At 41.4% G+C, this 25,015-nt stretch overlaps 1 protein-coding gene across 1 annotated transcript in view; it reads left to right on the top strand.

Annotated features, from left to right (window-relative positions):
• Positions 1-25,015, top strand: part of LOC146567090 (cadherin-10-like) — a 74,060-nt gene that overhangs the window by 38,929 nt on the left and 10,116 nt on the right. Inside the window, exons 4-8 of the mRNA XM_085286699.1 lie at positions 627-746; positions 7,789-7,956; positions 10,048-10,235; positions 17,538-17,791; positions 24,366-24,502. Coding sequence (XP_085142825.1) covers positions 627-746; positions 7,789-7,956; positions 10,048-10,235; positions 17,538-17,791; positions 24,366-24,502 — 867 coding nt within the window. The remainder of the gene's footprint in view (positions 1-626; positions 747-7,788; positions 7,957-10,047; positions 10,236-17,537; positions 17,792-24,365; positions 24,503-25,015) is intronic.

The following is a 25,015-nucleotide window of genomic DNA, read 5'->3' as shown; positions in this document are numbered from 1 at the left end:
CACTGATCTCTGCTGACATCAAATTACAGAAGTTTCATGAGGTCGTTATCCCATTGTATTGCACAATTCTATATTTATACCACTTTGCCATTAAATATTTCTACTCAATTAATTTTCTTCTGCATTTAATGAGGCAACACTTGGCCCCGCAAGGCGCCATTTGGGAGGTAGCACTTGGCTAACCGTTTCCCTTTGTTCTACTGAAATAGGGCCTCAGCCTTTCTGGAAGAGAAAATGGATCACAGTCGTTCGCCTGCTATCAGATATTTGGCTTCTCAGACACTCCAGATCTGTGGATACGCTAATAGGCTTCTCGGGGCTTGCAGAGAGCCAGTATAGGTGCTGCTGGCATGCTTAGAGAGATATACTTAGAAAAATACATTAGGAGTTATTGATTACCTGCAAAACTCAATCATGTATAAGGGTATAAGTGGCCGAGGAATAAAGATTGGTTTGGGTAACGCAAAGGGACAGAAATGATCCGTCACATTCTGCATGGGCGTGATTAGAAGAGGATCCGACACCTCATCAGAAGGTGCATCAGCTTAACCAATTATCCAGCAGGCAATTTTCAGCAGTATTGAAGAGTTGATCTAAATCATTGTCATGAATCTTCCTACCCGCAGGCACCTCAGTAATTCAGGTGACAGCCACAGACGCCGATGACGCCACGTACGGGAACAGCGCCAAAGTGGTCTACAGCATCCTGGAGGGCCAGCCGTACTTCTCCGTGGATCCGGAAACAGGTCAGTGTTTAGTAAAATGCAAAAAAAAAGAAACCTCACCTGAAAATAATCCCAATTCCTCCAGTAGATAGATAAAGACGTCTTTGTATCTCTATCTCTTTTAGACAAAGACATTATTACACGCAGTTCACAGCAGACAACTCAGTGTCAGTCAGTCAGGTTGTCAAGCAATCAGTCTAAATATTTTTATCCATTTTTTTTCCACCTACTTATTTTGTAATATTCAGTGACCAGTAGGGGGCGACTCTTAACCCTTTAAAGCCGGTCAGAGCGTAATATAATATTCCAGAAACACGCTTTGCCGATCCGATCAGCTGTTTGTAACACTTCCTATGTCCAGCATCGCGAACTATCGCATGCCCGCCACGACCTGCGCGAAACCGGAAGTGACGTCATTTTGCGGAAATGTAGTTTTTTGCCTTCAGGGCCTTATGAGCCTATACTGGTGTTTTTAAAAGTTATGTTTGACTTTATGACTTTCTGTATTGTTTCTGGGATGTTTAGAGCTCATATTGCACTGCTGGAAATAGTTTATTTTGATGCACATGCTGTTTTTTGCAAATTTGCATCATAATATTTATTTTCGTTTTTCCTGCAGTGTAGAAAAATTGGTGTATTTCAAAAATAAAACTATGAAGACACTCAAAATAAATTTCCTGTGATGGGAAACTATTTTGTGCAACTTTTTTGTATTTGCAGTTTTGAGGGATAAGCCTCTTAAATTTCTCTAACTAGAAATATATGTTAAAAAAACAAAAACGATTTTAAATTTTTTTGTAGTTTATTGCACTTTTTTGAAATGTATGTAATTACTATGCACTTAATGCATACATATTATTAAAATGTGGGCTATAATGGTTGTATTGATGTATATCAACTTGAAATGCTCCCAAAAATGGCACTACAACATGTAAAAATATAATATAAGCTCTGGCGGACTTGGTTCTATGGTAGGTCTTAAAGGGTTAAGGATTCAGAGCATCATTCCCACATCATCTCGGTACAGACGCCTGAACACAAATGTTTGATGGATCTTAGTTGACATGTTATCGGAGAGCCCCGTAAATTCACCATCACAAAACTTTGCTAAAAGCCGTTTTTTGGTTTTTTTTAAGTAGGCGAAGCTTTTCCTTATTATGTCCTTCATAAACTTAAATATGTAAAATGTTAGGGGGGGAAAGTGTGGTGATACCCACTGCTGCCTCTCTTTGTGACATGTTATGCCCACAAATAGAGCACCACGCTGCACATATGTTTTCAAGGGCTGTAGAGTAGACAGGAAAGCAGGATGCCACAGCCAGTTATTTTTATCCCAGCTGATGTCAGATAGTTGGTAAATCGACTAGCAACACCACTGTGCTTGTTCATTGCATGTTGGATCCTATTTAAACACACTCCTCTAACCACGTCATGGAATCAAAAAGTGGTCAAATTGTAGCAATCTCCTTCTTCCCCTGACTCTGGTTCTTGGTGCTGAGTTCTTTTAAATAACTTTGGAAATAAGTTTTTAATTAGGTTTATGTCATATAACCTTTTTAAAATGTTACTGCCTTGTCACAGGTGACCTAGAAAGCTGACCATGGCGACCCTGAAATTTTAGACTGATGGATCAAAGTTAGGTAGCTACCAAAAATTAGCTAATTAACTCTCACCTTTGCTTTGACAGGGAAGAATTTCTTGTCCTTCATCTCTGAAAATCTAGCCTTTTTATACTTTTACCTGAAATATAAGATTCAACACTGACACTTTCTCACACACAGCAGGGACTGAATTCAAGGATTTTTAGCAAATGTGTGGAGTGTTGAGATTTGGGATGTTGCATTATCCTGCGGCAGCTGCAACGGCAGGGGTGCAATATTGATTTTAATGCTTGTTGTTATACCAATTTAATTCAGTTAAATTCATTTCAGGTTTATTTATATTCACAACAACAGTAATTTGAACATGTTTTATACTGTAAAGTATGTAACTTTAAAAGTTAGATAATATATGATGATAATATATTATATTATCATCATATATTATGATATCCACTGCCACAGTGTCGTCATTCATTTATTTGATTGTGATCACTGTGTAGTGAAAATCTGATGTTGACAGCCATGTGTTGATGGCAGTCTGGTTTAGATATAGTTTGGCGCTAAAAAAAACAAAAAGCAAACAATTAAACAGATTTGTGGCTGTGAAAATTGTCCCAGTGAGGGTTTCGTGTTCTGACCCTGCAGACTGTCTGTGAAAGACAGACATGTAACCAGACTGATGTCACTTTTTGTATTGACAAGATCTTGGGATGCCATGTTGTTTTTTTGTAATCAAAGGGTTTTTTCTAACCTTGTTCAAAAAGGACTTCTTCCTGTTCGTTCCTTTCACAATAGAAGTCTTTGACATACATAAAAATTATATTCATTGCATAAAGTAACTATTTAAAAATCATAATAATTCTTTTCTTTTTTTCTAACAAGTTTCATAAACATATAGATTCCAGTGTGTATGTACACTTTGCTAGTTCCAAGTTTGCCTTCTACTCCAAATCTTTGTGGCACAGACTCAACAAGTTGCTGGAAACATTCCTCGGAGATTTTGAGCCATATTGACGCGACAGCATCACACAGTTGCTGCAGATTTGTTGAAGCTCCCATTGTATTGAGAGCCGGTTACTGTGGAGGTTGTACTCAAACAACCTCCACAGTATCATGTTCGAGAAACCAGTTTGAGATGAGCTTTGTGACATGGCGTGCACCACAAACCAAGACTCATCTGACCAGGCAGCATTTTTCTGATCTCCCATTGTCCAGCTTTGGTGAACCCGTGGGAACTGTAGCCTCAATTTCCTGTTTGTAAGTGAAGGGAGTGGCACACCGGTGTGGTCTTCTGCTGCTGTAGCCCATCTGCTTCACGGTTCAGTGCGCTATGGATTCTGGTTATTTGAGCTACTTCCTGTCAGCCCAAAGCAGTCTGGTCACTCTCCTTTGACCTCCAGCAAATCTTCGCGCCCCCCCAGCCACTCACTGGATATTTTTTTCTTTTTCAGACCATTCCCTGTAAATCCACAGGATGGTTGTGTGGGAAAATACCAGTAGATCTTAAATTAAAATTTGGCTTTAATTCAAGTTTTCCTTTATAAATTTACACGTTAATAAAAAAAAACACACAAAGAGAGAAGAGAGTGTAACTTTAATAAAAGAAATCAACTTTAAAAGTTAGATGAAAGGAAAGCTTTTCATAGAAATAAGCAAAAAGTATAGTGTAGTCTTTTTTTTTTTTTTTAAACAAAAATTTTATAGAGTTTGAAGGAGAAATCCGTCACACAAAAAGCAAATTTCTCCTCAGTGAGAGCAGCTTTAGTAGAGCGGCATGCACAGCAGCCCCGAAGGACGCTGCTTTTTGACTGATGTGCACAGCTCCTCGCTCTTTCTTGAGCAGGAAGCCTCTCATCCTGCTGCTCTAACAATGCTGCAGCCACTGCACTCTCCACCTACGTGTGTAACCCACGGCTCAGCGCAACAAGTTCACACCTTCCTTTCTGGGGGTGGCCATTGTGGGAAAGATAACGAATGGCTAACGAAACAGAAACGGCGCAGGCATGCTGAGGGAACGCTGCTTCAGCGGGAAGGTGAATTAAAAACAATTTATCAGAGGATAAATCCTGAAATAAATGCAGTGATTTTCCCTTTAACCAGCAGCCTTCTCCTCGCAGGCTGATGTGTGGCGAGGGATTTGTAGACAGAGAGAATGGCAAATAACCAACCCCTAAAATGTAACCGCTTGCTACTTTTAATCATTAATGTGCGCTTTGGAACTCATCCCGCTCGTGTCCTTTTTTCCCCGCTTAAACAAAAGGAGAATGACAAAAAAAGCCATTTGCAGATTAGCAGAGGGATTAACAGTAATATGGTTTATCCCACATGTGGTATGTAAGCTGACATCCCCTCTTACACAAAGACATGCCTGGACATCACATTATAAGCAGGATTTGTTTCTCCTCTCCTCCTCTTCTGTGTGCATTGTAGTCATTAAACAATAACAAAGGTAGCCAGAGGTGCAGAGCGAGCGAGATGCTGCTTTTCTAAAGATGCTATACCTTTGCTTGCTTCCCCGCAACACCGTCAAAACGATCGCTGTTTCCTTGCGTCTGAGATAAATTGTACATTGTTAGAAGTTGGGGAGGGGGGGAGTTATTGTATGGGAGGAACAAAAGGAGCAAGTTGGAGGGCCTTCTGAACAGCGTAGGCCACTCTGATCTGAGCGTGAGCGATGCGCCACATCAGCTGCTCCTTCTTCCTTATTGTTTGATATGCGGTGAATCATCAGTTCTGCCGAAAAGTGCTGAAGTTTGTCAGAACAGTTTATTTAGGGTGAAATTTATTTTTTCATCTTCATTCTCCCGTTCCGCTATGTCTGTCTGCGTCTCCCCTCGCCGCCTCCCCCCTCCACCTGCTCCTCTTTTATGATGCTTCAAATTCAAACGTGTAATAGCAGACAGGATTTAAGGCCGACTCTGATGGGAGATGGAGCACACCTTTTGAATATGCTGCCAATTACCGCTTCACTCGCTCTCTGTCCTGACTCCAAACTAGAGATCTGAGGTGTCAGAGCCGAGAAGTAAGCAACTGCACGGCACTTGAAAGGCTGAACATTAACAGAGTGTTAATTCAGAAAAAAGAGCAGATAAATGGTGCCGAATGCATTTGGAGGCAAATGCTACACTTAGGAAATTAAAGGAATACGCCGTGGTTTTGGTATGTTGGCTCTTTGGTCCACTTACCAGTTAAATCATGAGAACACAGACACTAAAATGTGCTCCTGGGTGGCCGCTGAGCTCCATGCTGCTGAGCAAGAGCACTGACCTTTGAGTAATAAAATGTTCTTAGTGGTTTAATTATCTGGCCTGTAGATGCATGAATCTAAGAGATGAAATATCATTAATTCAATACAGCTGATTCAGGCTGTTATTTTTAGATATGTTTCAGGTGAGAACTGTACTTTATTTAAAGATATATATTTATAGATATACCCAATTCACCCGTGGACGCATTATTTTCTGTCATGTGAGAGCAAATGTACTCCTTAGAAAGTATTTATTACTCATGTTCATACTGTATCTATTACTCATGTTGTACATTTACCACATTAAATCACACTGAGTTATTTGAAAGGCCAAAGGCAGTCAGAAAAAATTAGTTTTTAAGTCTGTTCATCCGGCTTTTTGGCAGCGTGTGTCTCAAGTGGCCACTTGAGACTGGCTGCAAAAGTGAGCCATTCTCCATGGACTTTCATGTTAAAATTCCCAACTCTAAAAGCATCTTTGTAGAAGCCTGATTTTGGCTTCTGTAGGAAAGGTGCACCTTCATAACAGCTGTACAGGGGGGATTTCATTTATAAGTCACTGGCTGGAACTTTATTGAAGCATAATGTTTGCATATTTCGAGTTGTGGGTGCTAGCTACAGATCTAACTAGCATCCATGCATGTAAGCGTGCATGTAGCATGTAAGCTAGCATCCATGATTTCAAGTCATAGAACAAGTGTTTTGGGAGTTTATGCTTTCGGTGCATTTTTTACCCAACTGTCTTCACTTCTTGTTCTTTTCTTCTTTTGGCAGCTAATTATCATTCACAGTTGATTCCAAAAAAAACAACGTCATAGCTGCTAAAATGCTAACACTTAGGCACTGAGGCATTGCCATGTGTTCATTAGTTTGTAAATGCTGCACTGCTATGTTGTTGCCAGAAGTGACCACATCTGAGTTCCAAGTTATCAGCCCACAGTAGCAAGCTTGTTTAACAAGGTGCATTCATAGACTTTATGGGTTCATTGCACAGACAGAGATATCTTGTCATTTGTGATAGTAGCATACAGCTAAAATACTACAATTTTACTCATTTACAGACTTCTTGCCATGTGATTTTGCAGATAATTACTTCAATAGGCACCTACACCTCAATTAAAATGAAGAGGTCCAGTTCTGAGACTTGACGGAGAGCTCAAAGCCACGTGAAACATTCCTAACTTAAAGCAGTAATTAAATGGAAATGGGAGAAATATTAAAGAAAATCTAACAGTGCACCTGTCACAAAGGGAGGTATTATCTGTTGGGATATAAAAAGGATTTTGTAGCAGGGTAGACATGATCATTTCTGCTGTAAAGTTAGGCATTTTAACATGGGAGTCTATGGGGATTGACTCACTTTAGAAAGCATCCTCAAGTGGCCACAGTTTCTGGCAATTTAGCATTCTATAATGATATTTTGCTTAGCGTAGAAAAAAACGAATTTTGCAATCACAACTAAGTAGCTGCAGCTGCTGGTGTGGGGCTATTTAATGTAGCTATTGTTCAGTTTTGTGACTGATTAATCAATTTACTAACTGCTTATTATTTTTGCTTCAGTGTTCATATTCTACACTTTAGAGTCCAGGCATGCTTTTATCTTTTCATACTTGTTTTCTTTTCTCTCTGTGCCAGCATGTACGATTACCTGGAATACTGCATGAATAGAGCATGTCAATTTATGTATTTTTGCAGATTTTCTCACACAAAAAAACCCTGTCATTAAAAAGAAGCAGGTTTAAATTGCTTTTCGCTCTGATGTTATGTTCCCACTCTGTCAAAAGTTTGCTGTAAAAGTGAGTAGTGACCGGAGTTGAAGGGTGAACGAGGTCTTGTACCGAGCACACCTCAGAAAATGCTTTCAGTTATAGACGGTGAAGAGGAAAATGGGCAAACGAGCTGCTGATTATGCAGCAGCGACTCGTTTCTCTCTAAGCAAATAAACATAAGTGGGTAAACTTTTTAGAGTTTGGAGCATTTTTAAAACTCTGATTTTCATCCAGATTTTTGCGTTGTTATTGTCTTCCTGATTCCCCCTAGTTTTTTAAAATCAAAGCTGGACTGATTTTAATGTCATAAAATAACAGATAATCAGAGGAAAACAGAAAATAATGAGTTGGATGAAGCTACAGATTGCCTGCTCTGATCAAATGCACGCTATTCTCTTTGTAAATCTACATTTTTTGGTTGTTGGGTTTTTTTTTTCTCTCCTCAGGCCTGATCAAGACAGCCCTGCCTGGCATGGACAGGGAAGTCAAAGAAAACTACCAGGTTGTGATCCAGGCTAAAGACATGGCCGGACAGATGGGCGGGCTCTCAGGAACCACAACGGTCAGCATCACCCTCTCAGACGTGAACGACAACCCACCACGCTTCACCAAGAGTGAGTACAGCCCTTCTGGTGGACTTGTGCATGCACACACACAGTGACCAATCCTCAGCTCATGAGAACCACTTGTCAGTGTGAGCCGATGCCAGGCCGGCAGCCCCCATCTGGTGTCAGTTTCAAAATGAATTTGGATTATTGCAGGGAGCTCTGGGTTTTGTGCAACTAAGGCGGGCCTCTTAAAGGCAGCGAATAATTAAATATAGAGCCATATGACAGAGCGAAGGGTCCTGCAAAGTGCATCAGATCAGCCCTGTAATCCCTATTAAATGAAGAGAGTACATTCACTGGGTTTTATCTCCCCTGCTCTTCCTCTCTCTTTGTCTATCTCTTGCTATTAAGTCTTCTGCTGCCTTTTTACTCCATAAAACCACTGTTCTCAATTTAGTGCTCAAACTGTCCTTGGTGCATTTTTCTCCTCTTTTTTGTTACACTCGCACTCATCAATCACTCACTCCTCTTTACTCCTTACGTACTCTCTTTTCACATACTCTCTCCCGTTCTTCCTCTCCCTCCCTCTTTGCTCTCGTTGCATCTGGCAAATAAATGGCGAAGGGAGCCAGATCAGATTGACAGATTACCGATGTTGTCGTGTCCCTCGCTCCCCCCACGCGTTTCACTGTACGGTGGGTGACGCGTGCGCACAGCCGCGAAATGCAAGGCAAACACGCGCCTGCGGAACTCCCACCAGCTCCGGGGGTGGTGGCAGTGGTGGTGGGGTGGCAGCTGCTGTCATTTCAAACCCCTCCACCAATGAATGAAGAGCGAGAGGAGGGAGGGAGGGAGACGGATACGACGGGGATGGCGAAGGTGACAGGAGGGGGGAAGAAAGGGGAAGAAAGAGGAAGAGTGAAGCGGACGGCAGAAAGACAGCCTGTGATAGAGGCGAGGGGGGTGGAGGGGTGGGGGTCGCGGGTAGATTGAAAGAGGAAGAAAGAGGAAGAGATATTGTAATGGGACACCCAGAGGAGGTAGAGTGTCAGGAAGCGATATCATTGTTGTCTGCCGGAGTGATGCCTCTTCTTTTCCACCCAATGCTAAATACCTGTTAGCCCAGGGAAACCTTCTAGTGGTGCAGTGTGTGTGTGTGTGTGTGTTTGGAGGCAAGTGTCAGCGTCACAGAGACCTGCCGACTCAGGCGTTGCCAAAACACTGTCAGCATGTTTTATTAGTGTGTCACTGCTGTTTGTCTCCGCAGGCTGTGTGTATATCACCCTCGCTCCCCTCCCGCAGTCCAGCTATTTATTTAAGCATACGAGATGCAACCGAGGCCGCCGCGGCCGACAGGCAGCCATCAATTTATCCCCCTTCAAACCCAGAAATCATCTCAGAAAATAAGTGTGGGTGGGGGGAGGGAGAAGAAGAAGAAGAAGCAATTAATTTATGTTGAGCAAATTGGCCCAGAATTTATGTTACATCCTAAACTTGAAGTGGTGAGTCAATACGGCTCGTAGCAACCTACGTGAAAGGCCAAACGTCTGTTTTGGAGCTGAAATATGTTTCGGCACATATGAGATGTCTTTCCGCAGCTAATCTACAAATGTAGCAGCACTAAATCCAACACTCCTTCTGACACGCTCTCCCTCCTCGGCTGGCTCTTACACTGCTGCTCTCTGATTGGTTCTGACTCACTTTCTCCCTGACCTGCTCTCTTGTATTCCTGCTCTCTGACTCACCCACTTACACTCTTTCTTTTTTCACTAACAAGGCCGTAAAAAATACTCACGTTATGACGCTCGTCGGGCTGTCAGGGGTGGCGCTTGCTTCTTTTGTGTCCGGCGCGTCGTGTGTGACTGTGTGTGTGTGTGCGGTTTGTTTTAAATCGATCGGGGTTTTGTAATTGCTTTTCGATTAGACTTGAGGAGATCTTAAAAAAGAGGCGCTAATTCACCACTTATATGAATTGCATCTTTGTGTGGGAAAAAAATTGAAATCTGGCATGAAAAGAAACACCAAGGGCATGGCCTTGGTTTTTGCAGTCCTACTGCCACACACACACACTTTCAAGCTTTCTCTTTTTTTTTTTTCTGAACAGCTTCAGTGTTGCTCCGATTAACAAAATCTTTTCGTCTCATAAACTCTTTGCAGCCCTCTATGAGTTCAGGGTACCCGAGTCCATCGAGGTTGGGTCTGCGGTGGGAGTGATCCGAGCCATGGACGCGGATATCGGCCAGAATGCGGAGATGGACTACCGGATTATTGGGAGCGATGGGCCTGGGATGTTTGAGATCACCACCAATAGGAGCACACAGGAGGGTGTCATTTTGCTGAGGAAGGTCAGGCACTCTCTATGGGGAGGTTTTATGGGATCACATGAGCAGTTTTAACACTTTCACTTTGATTTATTCGCCAAAAAAATCCAAATTGTGTCTTCAAGATTATGAAAGCAGCCTGATAGAAATACTGACATGGTTATTATGTTGCAGCTTTTACAGCAGCAAGAATCATAAGCAACAGGCGCTTCTTTGTTATCTTTTTGCCCTGGGTTTCGCCTGTCAGGCTGCAATAACTCTGTGATTGGTGGAGAACTATATGAGCCTCAGGCTTCCTCAGAGGCAGCCCCGCAGACACAAACCATGAAAAAATTCTGGGAAATATATTCTGCATATTTTCCACTAGAGAAATGCTTTAAAATACATGTTTATTTACAGTAAAATCTTGTTGACACGAGAGGCGTGCATGCACAGGCTGCACAACGACTTCACTCATGCTATATGCATTACTTTGTATTTTATATTTATATATTTATATTATGTGTGCACAAGACTAGCAATATCTCAGCTGTGACTGTGTGCGCTGTGCAAACATTGTGTAAATGTTCTCCTAAAAGTGCCCTAAAACTAATAAAAGATAAGATATTAATACAGTTCAACTTATAACCTTTACTTTTTTACTTTTTGTAATACATTACACAAGCACAACAGGAAAATCAAACATAATATAACAAATAAAACACATTCATAAAATTCAGCTTTCATACTCAACAGCATTATGATTTCTTATGATTGCAAGCTTTCACTGTTATTGGCATCACCTAATTAAAAGCCTTAAGGTGCATGTTGTGGTGAAGCAGTGCTATAGAAAGAAACTGAAGTAAAACTGAATTATAATGAATAGAATTATCACCTTAAAATCATAAATGACTTTTTTTTTTTTTACACAATTTATAACCTTGACATCTCTAACATAATTTGTTCTTGTTGGAGACTTTTTAAGGATTTTTTTTGTGTGTGTAGTCAAACAAACTTAATCTCAGGGTATTTTATTCATTTTGTTTAGCAGGAACTTTAAAAAAAAATCTTTTAAAGAATTGGCTAAAAACTTTTCAAATTCAAGAATTTACTTAGAAGTGTTTTGTACTTTTTCTTTAACCTGCTAGGACCTGGCAACCAAAATCACATTTTGGGTTGTCTAGACCAAAATGCTACATTTTGCTCTACAAGGGCCTGATATCCACTTAAGCTGGGCAGACACTGTGCGATCTTTTTCGTGTTATTCAGCTTCTGCTCAAACTGCACGATTGACTCGCAGGGGTTAGAAGTTCGCAGGTCACGATGCAGGTCTCACACTATGCGGCCCGATGCCCTGATGCGACCTGAGTGCTCACACTGTGCGTCCATAACATGAAGGTTATAACGGAAAATCTGTCGCTCGCTCTCCCTCTCTGTCTTTCATTCACACAGACACGCACACCACCACCATCAACTTTGCTAAATTGCTATTGAAAAACATTGATCAGGCAGCTGTGATTGAGCAGCAATGTCCATCCAATTATTTTCACGGTTGTTGTGGTCGTGATAATTTTGTGAGGCCACATCGAAAAGGCTCAGATGAGCTTGCCAAAGTTCTACAAGTTGTGCCTCCATCGCTTGTGTCCAGATCACACGCTGCACTGCTGTGCTACTCCGTCTTTTTCACCGACATTTATGTGTTTGCACATGTGCAGTGTAAGAAGCTGCGGTGACCTCCTCACGACAGTCGTGACCAAGCAATTGATGATCGGAAGCTGGTCGTGAGGTGTTAATCGCTTCTCATTACCCCACGTATACTACATGATGCACGACACACGATGAAGGCGAAACTCGGCCCGATCACCAAAACGGTCGCACGACTGAAAAATCGTCTCAAAATGAGCCAAAAATCACAGTGTAAGCCCAGCATAAGCCCAGATTTACGAGGACATTATACTGCCACTGTTCTATTGAAATTTTAAACAAATATGCTCATATGTGGATCTCATTTTTCTCAGAAACAAAAATTATCTAAAAAAAAATAAAAATCTGGTAATTCTTTGTTTTTACATTCATCAGGTGCCAATCACCCCAAATATCAAAGAGAAATTAAAAATGCATGACATGGAAGAGTTTGGGTCTTAGGAGGTTAAAGAACATGCACGGTGAATTTAGAGAAATAAGTTTAAAAAAAAAACACTTTGCAAACGTACCTAACATTCTGTTCATGCTTTTTTGAGTATTTTTTTGACAGATTTCTGAGTGTGGCTAACATTAGAGCCCAACATCAGACTCGTGACCGTGGCTCTAGCTCTGAATTGGATAAAGGTTAAGAATAAGGATCAACTAATGTTAGCAGTGCTTACACCAATAACTTTCTTTCTTTCAAAGCTAGCATTCTTGCACCTGTACAGAAGGTGATCAGATCTCACTGTCCTCTAACACAGCAAACACGTCACGTTTCACCTTGTTTGTTTATAACTTCCCGTCACAGACGGAGGGATGCTGCTGGCTGGTGACGGGTTGCTACGTAGAACCAGCTGAATAATTAATGTTTTTGACTGGACTCGACTTGACTAGCGAGGACGGCAACATCTGGTTGACTAATCGGACACAGGTTCACAATAAAAGCCAATTAAATGCTTTTACTGTGAAACAGGGAAGAGTTAGGCTGATTGCCATTGAAGCTGGGTTGATGTCTTGTGTGGAATTGCAGGACTCCGCTGAAAAATGCAATATACTGAATGCAACTGAAGTGGACTTATTGTTTTCATGGATGTATAAGATACATATAAGACATTAGTTTCAAGTAAGGAGGTCAGTGAATGGCAAGTAACCCCTGTGAAGCTGATCTAAACACTCAGTTTCATAGTTTTTAACCTTAGCCATTAAAAGCCGATGGAGTATTGTCATGACTCCATCGGGTCACCAAGAGTTTGAATCTTGGTTACGTTGACCTCCTTCCTGTGAGTACAGGGTACAGAAGGTTAAACTGTCTGGGAGCCAATCAGAAGAAAGTCCACCTACTGTAACAAGAGGAGTTAAAACAGCTTGTTGCAGACTGAGAATGAATTTAGAGTCTGTGTGTAAGATACTGTTTTGAACTGTGAATGCAAAGCTCCTCTAGTAGTGACCAAGGACAAACCGACGGAGTTAGAAATGATCGAAACACAGACTTTCAGTTCTTTCACCACATGCAGGCCTCACTCCCTCGGTGTAACCGAAAGGATAGACAACACAATAAGCAGCGCTCGATAAAGGGAAAAAAACAAACTTTATTTCCATACGCAGCTAGGAGACGGACAGCAGAGTTATTAGATATCCACTTCCACTTCCCCACACTTCCACTACATATGTTTTCAGTGAGATTCATTCTTCCCCTCAGCTGAGACCAAAGCAGAAATATTGATGCTGAGTATGGATTGCAGCATTCTGCTTGTGGTGTGTTTGATGTATTCAACAGTATCTGGCAGTTGCCTTATCAAGCACCCTGTCTGCAGCCTTCGATCGATCGCTTCCATCATGCCATCATTAAGTGCTGGATGACATAATTGCCCTTTGTAGTGGATGTGGTGTGCAGGCACACTGTGTGTGGGGACTAAGCATGCCCTAATTTTGAACATACTAATTAAATGGGCTTGTCATCCCATCTCTGATTGTACCGGCCCTTCAAAGGAACATATTCCTCCAGTGGACATGCGGTCCCCCTCCCCGGCTTGGCACCAAACAGTGAAAATCAATGACTCATAATATGTTACTATTCACAGTTTCAGAAAACAGCTCGTTCCATCTGGATTCTTTTTTCCAAGCTTTCACTGGCTGTTCCCAACAATCGCGGACCCGGCATCCTTTTATATGTACAGTAGGCAGCCGGTGAGGGAGCTCACTCTGATCCAGCTGCTCCAGCTCAGCACTGGGTGCACACTCATTAAAATGCACTGCTCCCCAATTATTTCCATCAATGAGGGGATACCTTTGCTGGCTACAACTTCAAAAATAAAAAGTTCAGACAGGGAACCTAAAAGAGAAAAGCTAACAGCGGAAAAAAAAACATTAGAACCGCAAAGGAATCAGGCTCCTAATCATCATGCACAGTCCATAAATTATAGGCTGCAACAGCAGTGTACAGTAGATGCAAGAAGATCAGGGTTCGTGCGTAAAAGCAACTAAGCTGTGTTCTTTTATGTGTACAAATAGATAGAAATGAAAGTATGGCAACAGGAAAAAAAGATGTAGCGTGAGTATAGTATAGGGAAAAAGTGCAACGACAAACTGAAGCTCATCATCTGTGTTCTTCAATAGAATGGCTATGATGAAAGGACTTTATGCCCCTGTTTCAGTTGATTTTAATCTTTTTATAATCATCCCTATTAACCTTTTAACCTTAACACTCCCTCATAAAGTCTGGGATAAAAGCCGGGAGGAGGGGCATGCTTGAAATTGGAGATGAAGCGGAATATTTGACAAACGAGTGATTTTTTTGCATCAGTATCTGCCTTTTCCCCCCCCTTCGTTCTTTGGCACATATTCCAGCAGTGATTATTTCCCATTTTGAGATAGTTTGCAGTAATCATGCCTTCAGCTGTGTCCCAGAAGCTTTTTTACCTTAACTTACCTTATTACCTTAACATCACCGAGTGGCTGACAGCTTTCTTGTGGAGACTTTCCAGTAAAAGTCCTCCTCATCGTCCTTCGTTTCTCTTGTGTTATTAACCTGCCTGCTTGCTCAAGGCTCCAGATAAGAGTAGGAGATGCTACTGCACTAACATTAAGTGAATGGACTGCTTCCGATCCATATTCACATATAGGAGTTGATTAAAAAAAAGACCAGAGGCATTGTCATATTTTTAAAAGGTTATAGCGGGTTTTCAAAATGCATTTTTCCTGGGGGAGAAATGCTTGTGTTGTAACTACTGAGACAGGTGCACTTTGCAGGTACACAAGGCTGAAAACATCAAAACTTTTAAAATTTGATCCAAATACACTGAATCTGTTTTCCAAGTGACTCTGTTGGCATCAGGATGGTGATAAAATGGCAATAAAACAATCAGTCTGCGATTGAATGGGGTCAGGTTGCCAATTATATGCCTACATCTTTTTCTGATAACACAGCAATTAACTGATAAATCGCAAATCTGTTGTTGTCTACACACAAAAAATGTACATTAGAAACATTAACTGCTTACTGTTCGAGCCAGATTTGAAACAGAAATTCCTCCACAAAGAACAATGTAGTTTCTGCAGGATGCAAAATAACATAGACACTTAGCAACTTGCTTTAAGATTGTATTACAACCAGAATATTACCAATTCAGTATGACTCTACTACGAGTTGCGCTCATCAGTGTAGACTGACTTACTATAGATGGATCGCCAGGTGTTGTCAATCTGTCTGCATTTGTCAATTAAACAGCAACCATTTGCAAAGCTTCACCAATCGACAAGACGCACCCCAGTTGTTTGGAGACAGGTCTCAAAATCAAAAGTGGTTGCACAGAAGTTAAGCATGCAACACCCCCAGCTAGTCGCAATAAGTACTCCAACAGCAAAAAAAGTTCAGTGTAATAACAGCCATTGATTTTTTCTCCTACTTGTAAGGAGGTTGCTGTCTGATTTTTACTCTAGTGTGACTGAGCCGTTATATAGACAGCTAAGTCACTGATAACCAGCTCACCCTGGTTCACATTGCGTGAAGGCTCGGCTGAGGCAGCCTGGTCAGCTGGCAGGAGCCAGTTTCTCTAGGAAGTCTCTTTGCTTGTGGTTGATCAAAGTCTATCCCTGCTCTCTGGGACTTAAGATTGTGACATTAGTTCTTATTGTGCACTGGAGATCAACTCTAAGTTGGAAGACCACATAAATCAGAACCTGAATCAGGTGGAAAACTGGTTCATGTGTCACAACAGGATAAAGGATAAAAGTCGCCCGCTGCTTTCGGACTCGTTTTGAATCTTTAACATTGGTCTTTTGGCTCGTATGACTTTTGGTTTTTGGAGTTGGAAGTTACCTTATATGGATGATAAATAGAATGCTAGCCTAATGCTAGCTAGCTTGGTTACCAAACAGCATTCACTTTCATAAACTGTACAGGTGCAGTGCCCGGGCACATATATTGTGTAGATATTGCCATGTAAATAAAATACGATTTCAATCAGCAAACTTGAAGCACAGATTCCTGGGATGTGTGGAACCATAGGACAACACACCTGTTAGTCTGTGTAGCCATGCTATGGCCATGGATGAGTTAAAGAAAAAATCAACCCACTTGTTATGAAGGAGCAAATCTTTCGTAACAGGAAATGAACGTCCTTTTAAGATTGTGACTGAGCTAACCAACAAGGACGGGATGTGTATTCAGGAAGGCGGAATTGGACTATCTGTCCTCCCACTGGAGACCCAGTCGTTTATTTGTCTGTTATTTATAGTATGTCGTATTTAATTTAAGAATGTAGGGGTGAAGTACGACCACTACGACCATAAATAAAATCAAATTCTTAGGGAAACTTCCAAGTCTCTCAAGAATATCCAGCATCCCTGTCTTTGAAATTTGTAAAATGGCTTTTAAAGAGTTCACACAGCATAATAACATTAATGTTGCCACATTAGTCTAGAAGATCATACTATATGATACTATATTAAAACTAACCCTAACCCTAATCTTAAACCTATACATTAGAAACGTAGATGTTTCTCTGCATTTTAATTCTTTTTCACCAAATTCCTACCATTCACTATCACTGTGATAATCTGGTATGTTGATCTGAGAAACAGCATCAAAATGAACAAATGTCACCCAGCAAAGATCTGTGCACAGCTGTGATTGATTGTTTCATAGAGCCGCGCTGTGCCGAGCATCAGGAAATCAAACTGAAAAGCAAATGTAAGAAGTTGATAATAAAAAAAATTTAAAAACTTTGTTCTTGTTTGTGTTATAAGGCAGACTGTAATCAGATTTCCAGTCTTAAAACATGAATCCTGTCATTAGCCAGACCGTGTTGTTGTCATGTTTGTTTTCCACTGAAATGCCACATCAGTCATATTATGCAGCAGCGCTTAGGCAGACGTCCACGAGAGCACGGCTGTGATGTGTGCAGCAGCCCGTGTTTGTCCATCAACAATCTTGTTAGTGTCCTTGAATGTGACACTAAGACCCTTTACATACTCTTTAGATACTCTGGAAAAGCTGTTTTTTATTCATTAAGCTGGGAGTCGCACCTAAAATAAAATGTGACAAATTACAGGACCTGTTCATGCACACAAATGTAAAGCAAATATTAGCACTTTAAGCTGTAATTAGTGGAATTGGTGCTTCTTCTTCTTCTTCATGCCTCTTCTGTCTCTGTTTTGCAGCCTTTGGACTATGAAAGGAAGCGGCAGTACAGTCTGCGTGTCCAGGTGGAAAACGTCCACATCAACCCCCGCTTCTACTCGAAGGGCCCCTTTAGGGACGAGGCCACCATCAAGATCATCGTTGAGGACATGGATGAGCCGCCCGTGTTTGAGCGCGCCAGCTACGTAGTGGAGGTGAAAGAAGACGCGCCCAAGAACACCGCCATCGGCTCCGTCAGCGCGTCTGATCCGGATGACAAAAACAGCCTCGTCAGGTAAATGAACCAAGCTGCATCTCTTCTTTTTATTTCACAGCTTAGCTCTTTTTCAAAATTTGCTGCTGTGTGATCTTTCCGAACGCACTTCAAGGCAGCTATTGATTTCTATTCAAAAGCCAATGAAAAGGCTGAGCATGATAGCTCATTCAAGCACCACTTAATTGCTTTTGCTGGAGGTTTCAGTAACATCTGAGCAAGTTGAGGACCACTCATCAGTCTTAGTTAACAGTACAACTACTGGGAGTTGGAGAACTGACAAAATTAGCTTTTAAGATTCGGTTTGGGGATTGTGTTGGCTTTACAAGTCATTTAGATGATTTAATTACAGATTGTAAAGGCAAAACATACTTTAAAATATACAACTAAACAAAAGGTACAATAACTAACCCATCTAAATAATTTAATTAATAAACAAGACGAACATTAAGGAAAAGTTAAAAACAATTTTTGGATAACCAGCAAGCCACCCAGCTCTCCCTAGCTCTCGATCGAGCAGATGTCATATCCAAATGTGTGTAAACATTATGTGTTTCTAATATTTTATATGGGTTTGTATGTCATTTTAGGAGATGTGATCAAAGTCTTTTATTTTAGCAATGCTAAATGATTGAAAATGTGTCAAAAAGCTTTTCCTGAGCCAAGTTTCTTCCTGTTACAAGGGAGTTTTTCCTCCCCACTTTAACTGATTCTTGGGGTTTTTGCCTGAATACTGTAGAGTCTTTACCTTACAGTGTGAAGCACCTTGAGGAGAACTATTGTGATTTGGTGTTGTATAAATAAACCTGAAGTGAAATTAATAAGTTAATAAATGAAGTGCATAAAATTTAATTTCTGTTTGTGCAAACATGAATCAAAGTTAATGCATCCAAAAGACTGAAACTACAGCATGCGTGGGCTCTAAATGAGCATAACTGCTGCTGAAAGAAGTAAAAATTTGGATTCTGTTTTATCTCATATACAATGACTAAATGTTAGCAAAACAAGAAAAAAGAAGTCTTATGCCCTTAGATTGGATTTTCAGGTCCCAATTATCTTTAAGACTGTTTGAAAAATCAATAAACACAACTCATTTAACAAAGTTGTATACCCCAATGGTTAGATCACAGCTTCAGTTTGTGGTTTGAATAAACATACATTTACTGTGATATTGACCTGTTCTCGCCCACTTACATTATAAACCATCAGTCACTGTCAACATCCAGTGTAAAATCCACTATAAAAATCTGACTACAGAGGCTCACATGCTTTGATAGCATAGTCTAAACTCAAGGCTGAGCTTTTCGCTCTTTAAGCAGCTTCACACAATAAGAAAACAAGACAAAACTCAAGTAAAAACCACCGTGTGCACCTTGAGTTAAGCATATAATATCTCACTAACCGATTTCTATACAGAGTCAATATTTGGAGCTCCCATTAAGTGAATTATTCATCTTTAATGCGAGATGTTGTTTAATGTTCTGAAGGTTGTAAATGGATCTTTGTGCTCTTGTTTTCTTCACCATTAACATAAACAGCGCTAAAATAATGAGGCCTGCGCAGGGAGACACTTTGTTCTGCTACACATACAAAATGCAGCGAAATAATGAAAAGTGCCAAAAGTTCGCTTACACAACTTAGCTCATGGAGATACAAAATTATGCGAGCGTTGTATTAAATGGGAATAATGGCAGTGGGGTGTGAGGCTGCGCCTCGACTCCGCTTCAGACTTTTTCATTTTTATGATGTACTAAGGGAGTTGGCTCTCAAGGTTGAAGTTCCACCACTTTATTGCAGGTGTCAAATATGATATCATTCTCTTTTATCGCCCATCATCAAGGAGGTAGCTACCCTGTGGCATTTAAAGCCGTGCAGAGGGGGAGGAGGGGGAGGGAGGAGGGTTGGGAAGCCCGGGGGCTGCCTGGCATGAGGAAGTCACTGAGACGGTTATCTTTATTAGCTCGCTGCGACTTGCGGACACGTGCACGTGTGTGGCAGGGATGCATACGCAAGTCCTTAAGTAAGCCATAAGTGCAGTATATAGACTCATGCAGACACATGCATGTTTCATCCTACATTTTTCCTTCTGAATGAAGATTTCAGGTCAGCTCTTTACATGAGATTTGATTTACTGCAGTCTGCAGCTTACATGCTTTTAAACGGAATACTTTGGCCTGAACAAATACGAATAAGATGTGATGAACATGTCATGCATTTCCCTCACTGAATGCCTCTTTGGCAAGCGTGTCACTGGCTCTGTGAATGTGGAGAGGTATCGTGTTTTCAGTGCTGTACTGTCCGTGTTAAGAGCTTTTATTAAAAACCAGATTCTCTACAGAAGGAGAGTTGCTTGGATGCTGACATTTCTGGAGCAGTGTACTTACATATACACTCATCAGCCATTTTTGGGGGGTATACTTGACTACTCATCTGGCAGAAACTCATTTAGGCATATAGACATGGTCAAGATGACCTGCTGAAGTTAAAGCTGAGCACCAGAATGGAGAAGAAAGTGACTTTGAATGTGGCATGGTTGTTGGTGCCAGACAGGCTGGTCTGAATGTGTCAGAAAATGCTGATCTGCTGAGATTTTCCTACTTGAGCATCTCTAGGGTTTAGAGAATGGTCCAAAAAAGAGAATATATCCAGTGAGCAGTAGTCCACTGGGAGAAAATGGATTGTTGATACCAGAAGTCAGAGGATCAGGTCAAACTGCTTTGAGTTTATAGGAAAGTGAAAATAATCACCATTATAACCAAAGATAGCAAAACATTTCTGAATGCAAAACACATTGAACCTGGTAGCAGGTGTGCTGCAGCAGCAGAAGACAACACTGCTAAGAACAGGAAACTGAGGCTACAGTTTGCAGGGGCTCACTAAAATTGGGCCATAGGAAATTTTAATATTGATTTCTTGAGTCTTGATTTCTACTGTAACATTTCTATAGGGTCAGAATTTAGCGTAAACAACATGATTGTGTGGATCCATGCTTGTGGGAGATATTTTCTTGCACCTCTTAGAACCAGCTGAGCATTGTTTAAACAGTGCAGCCTACCTGAGTATTGTTGAGTTCACTGTACTCAAGTGGGCTCAACAGTCACCAAAGCTCAACAAGCCAGTCCAATAGAGCATCTTTGGGATCTAATGGAACGGATGGAAAACATGGATGTCCAGCCGAGAAATCTGCAGCATGATATGAGGCTGTCATGTCAATATGACCAAAATTCCTAAGGAATATTTTCAGAATTAAGGCAGCTCTGAAGGCAAAAGGCAATCCAACTTAGTACTAACAAGGTGTATAATAGTAAAATGGCCAGTGAGTGTATGTTAAGATAGATGACGTGCAATAAAGATAATAGAGATGGGCTCATGAAAATGTTTATTTCACTCCTCTGAAGCCAGCGTGTTTAATCTGATGTGGGTGTTTATATGGAGCATTTCTAATCTGCTTTATTATTGAAGAACTGCTGTAGAGCCAGTATGTATGTAGCTGGTGGCTGTCCATCCCACTGTGATGGGATCTCTTTAGTGATGTTCAGACCTTTAAAGCACGAACAATATTCAAGGTTATTAGAGAACATTTCATTTAACCGGGGTTCAGATTTGCCATAGTGGAGCTTTCGAACACTTTTTTATTAGCCGTCTATATTGGCCAGCTTGGATGAGAAGCCCTCAAAGACCATCGAGTGCTGTGAAAAGTGGCTATTTGAACATCTAAATGTGAATGTGAACCCTGATGTTCATCTGGGCTAAATATGGTTAAAGAGTGAGTCATTTTTTTAGTCTTTTAGGTGCCATATAACATCATTTCAGTTACCATTTTTCATAGTGTCGTTAGCACTGCTTTGCATGGACATGTAGCCGAGCTGGTGCTCGATACTAAGGATAGCTAACCTCTCCAAAATATAACAACTGAAATGATTTCGAAACAAAGATCATTTTGATACAGATTTTTTGACCTCGTGTTGAAGAAAACATTCTCAAAATACTGTGTCAAGTCGGTTGGTCTCTTCAGAAGGGAGGAAAGAAGCAATAATGTAGGTCCCAACCCCCTGATCACTAACATTTCTGTAACCCTCCTCGTCCTTCTGCCTGGCCTTCCAACCAGCCAGCTGTGTGCCTGCTGAGAGCAGCACTTTGGTTGTCCGGTCAGGACGAGGAGCGCCGTTATCTCTGCGCCATTAATCAAGGGAAGGGTTAGACCCAGGCAGCTGAATTATTGGGAATATTAGAAAAGCAATTAGTAAAGCCCACGGCTGACGCACATCTAACAAGGTTAGAGTTACTGTCGGGCCTGCGAGGTGGTAGAAAAATAGGTGGGAGTGTTTAGATAAAGACACCAAAATGTTTGTGCGGAGGAAGCAGCAGCAGCAGCAGCAGCAGCAGGGAGGGGCTGAGGAGGTAGGGGTGACACCCATGGGGAGGGGGAAGATCGGTGGAGGGAGGAGAGGGATGCGGCGATGCATTGAGAGCCGCGGTTCATAGTCTCCCCTCGGGGGTCTCCTTCCTCTTACGCCGGCCCTCCTGATGCCTGCTACTCCATTAATCACACTGATGCATCACAGAGTAGTCTGGGAGGCAGAGAAAAACAACACAACTGGATAACCTGTTGGCTCTAATGTGTGTATCAACACAGGGCAGACTATTCAAGACTGCTAGTGCCAGACAAGACAGTTTATTATTATATGTCACAGGTTCAGTTCCCCCCAAATAACCCAAAATAGATCATTTTATTAAACTCCTGCTGGATGTATCTGGTCCAGCAGATGGGTTTACTTTTACAGTATGTGCTCAGGTTTTTCTCAGGCTCCACGTCTCCCACTGATTTCTCTGTGAATACAGCTCAATTACACCCGCTGCTTGCTCCTCTGTGGTGTTTTAGTTGCAGCAGATGTTTCAAGGTGTAGTCAGACAGCTCTAGGCCTAATAACAATAAAAACATACCCGATGTAAACGTGGGCCACCTTGCCTTCAAGTTTCCTTTTTGTGCACGTCTGGGCTGCTCCTAGTGCGACTACCATTTGTAGGTCACTCCCTTTGTGACTTCTTGCACGTGCATGTTTGTGATACCAGAGTCAGCAAACGTGTGCCAAACTGATCCAACAAAGATGGTTCATCTCACCAGGAGAATGAGTCTTTTTGGATGGCTGCTTGCTACTCCTTTACTTTACTGGCCCCATTACCTGATAGTTGCCCACTACCATTTTCTGCAGGAAGTAGCTTATTTTACATTGGTGCTGTCAGCGTTAATCTCGGTAAAATGATGTCAACTCCATAACCGCATTAACGCTGCAAATCTCTGTTAGCGAGTTAGCGTGGGTCGCCCCTTGCGTGGGGCTGCATGGCGTCCACGCGTTAGCGCGATTAGCTAGCGCCGTGCAGCCCCACGCACGGGGTGATCCACGCTAACAGAGATTTGCCGTCTACACAGCATCCCCCCTCCCCTTTAAAAAAGTAAAAAAAATAAAAATACACTCTAAAATTTTCATGGACCGCCTTTAGCTTTGATGATGGCACCGTTCACCGTGGCATTGGCAAGCTTATCCAATGTCACAACATTTATTTCCAGTCAGATTTCTAATAATTTTTGGCCAAGATCTCCCCGCGTACTGTGGCACATTCCAAAGATTGTGCTGGAAATGACTGCACTGCTCTTTCACAGTTTGAACCCAGTGATTCCTGGCATTGTCATCTCGGAATGTCCCGGTGCCACCGGGAAAGAAATAAAACATCTGATAGCATTCAGTACATTCAGCTGACTTCAATGGAAAGCTATTACTTACACCGTGACCAACTGGTGAATCTTTTTTAGCCGGGCGGTGTATATTTTATGGCAAAAACAGACATGCTGTATTTTTTCTTTTTAATGACTTAAGTGCTATTAAAATATTCAAGAGTCATGACCGTCCCTCGTTTTTATGCCACGGATTTGTTCTCCAGGGTCAGACTAACTATGCTACTCTGGCCCCGGTGTGTCTGTAGAAGAAGAATCTAAATGTAGCTTATGCTGTGCTACTGTGTGCGCCCATTTTCTTTGGCCTCACCAACACAGTCTTTACTTGGCATTTCCCAGATTTGGATCACTACAACTTTATCCTCTTCCACAAAAAGAAAATTAAAGTAAAAGACTCACTGTCCTGATACAGTGGAGGACATTTAGCCTAATTTGCAGATGGTGAAGTCTTTCAGGAAGTGATTTTAAAAGTAGATGCAGTCCTGGAAGTGATCCAGAGAGCAGCCAAAATTAAATCAGTACGAGTCTTGCTTTTTGATGCTTTTTTCAGATACCATACAAATGAATAGAGAAAAGCTTTGTAAATTCAAATTAACTCATATTTTTCTTATTTGTGCATATAAAAATATATATATATATATATATATATATATATAAAGATAATTGTGTTCCTTTCAGCAAAGTAGACTTTTCTTCTTCACTGTGTCCACCACACAGAATATCAATTCGACCAAGACACACCTGAGACGCTCTGTCAATGTGACTGTACCCTGTGTCTGTCGCCCTAGGAAAACAACACATTTCCACTCAGCATGAGTGCACAAGTTTACACGCCAATCGTTGTCTGTGTGTTTTGTGCAGGTACACTATTGATCGGCGCACAGACATGGACAGAGTGTTCAACATCCATGCAGGCAACGGGTCAGTGTTCATCCTCAGGGAGCTGGACAGAGAGGAAAACGCTTGGCACAACATCACCGTCATCGCCACCGAGTTCAGTAAGTGCAGCAGCCGGACCAGAAAGAGACATTTCGGTTCACGTACTTCCTCCAATTCTGTCAGCCAAATTGGATTTTTGGGACCCAAGTATTGGCTGGTAGCTGCTGTTTGTTTCCCCAGCCCATAGTTTACATTCTCTAAAAATAGCATGGGTGCCCATTTATCTCTTTTCCCACTAATTTAAAATCTAAAAATCAGCAAGCGTCTTTGTTTTCTAATCTGCTGCTGTTAATTCAATGCTGCCGCAAACTGCTATTTCCCTTCATCTTTGCCAGTTGTCTTAAAAAAAAAAAAGATCCTAATAATTTCCACATCCAAAGACCTTATTTTACCTATTATTACTTTATTTTGTCAGTGAAAACTAGAACTTTGTGCAGAGTCTGCGCATAAATATAACTGTGGAAACAAAGAAATCAGCAAAACTTGGAGCATCTGATTTATGTTTTTAACCAGCTATTATTTATTTATATGCACAATACTGTAATGAGTTTGCTTGGAAACTAAAGCAGAGC

The sequence above is a fragment of the Mchenga conophoros genome, linkage group LG9 (genome assembly GCF_057382185.1).
Source record: "Mchenga conophoros isolate Kocher_MC1m ecotype Shallow Benthic linkage group LG9, M_conophoros_male_GT1.1, whole genome shotgun sequence".
Lineage (NCBI taxonomy): Eukaryota > Metazoa > Chordata > Actinopteri > Cichliformes > Cichlidae > Mchenga > Mchenga conophoros.
This window is presented reverse-complemented; position numbering and strand designations above follow the sequence as displayed.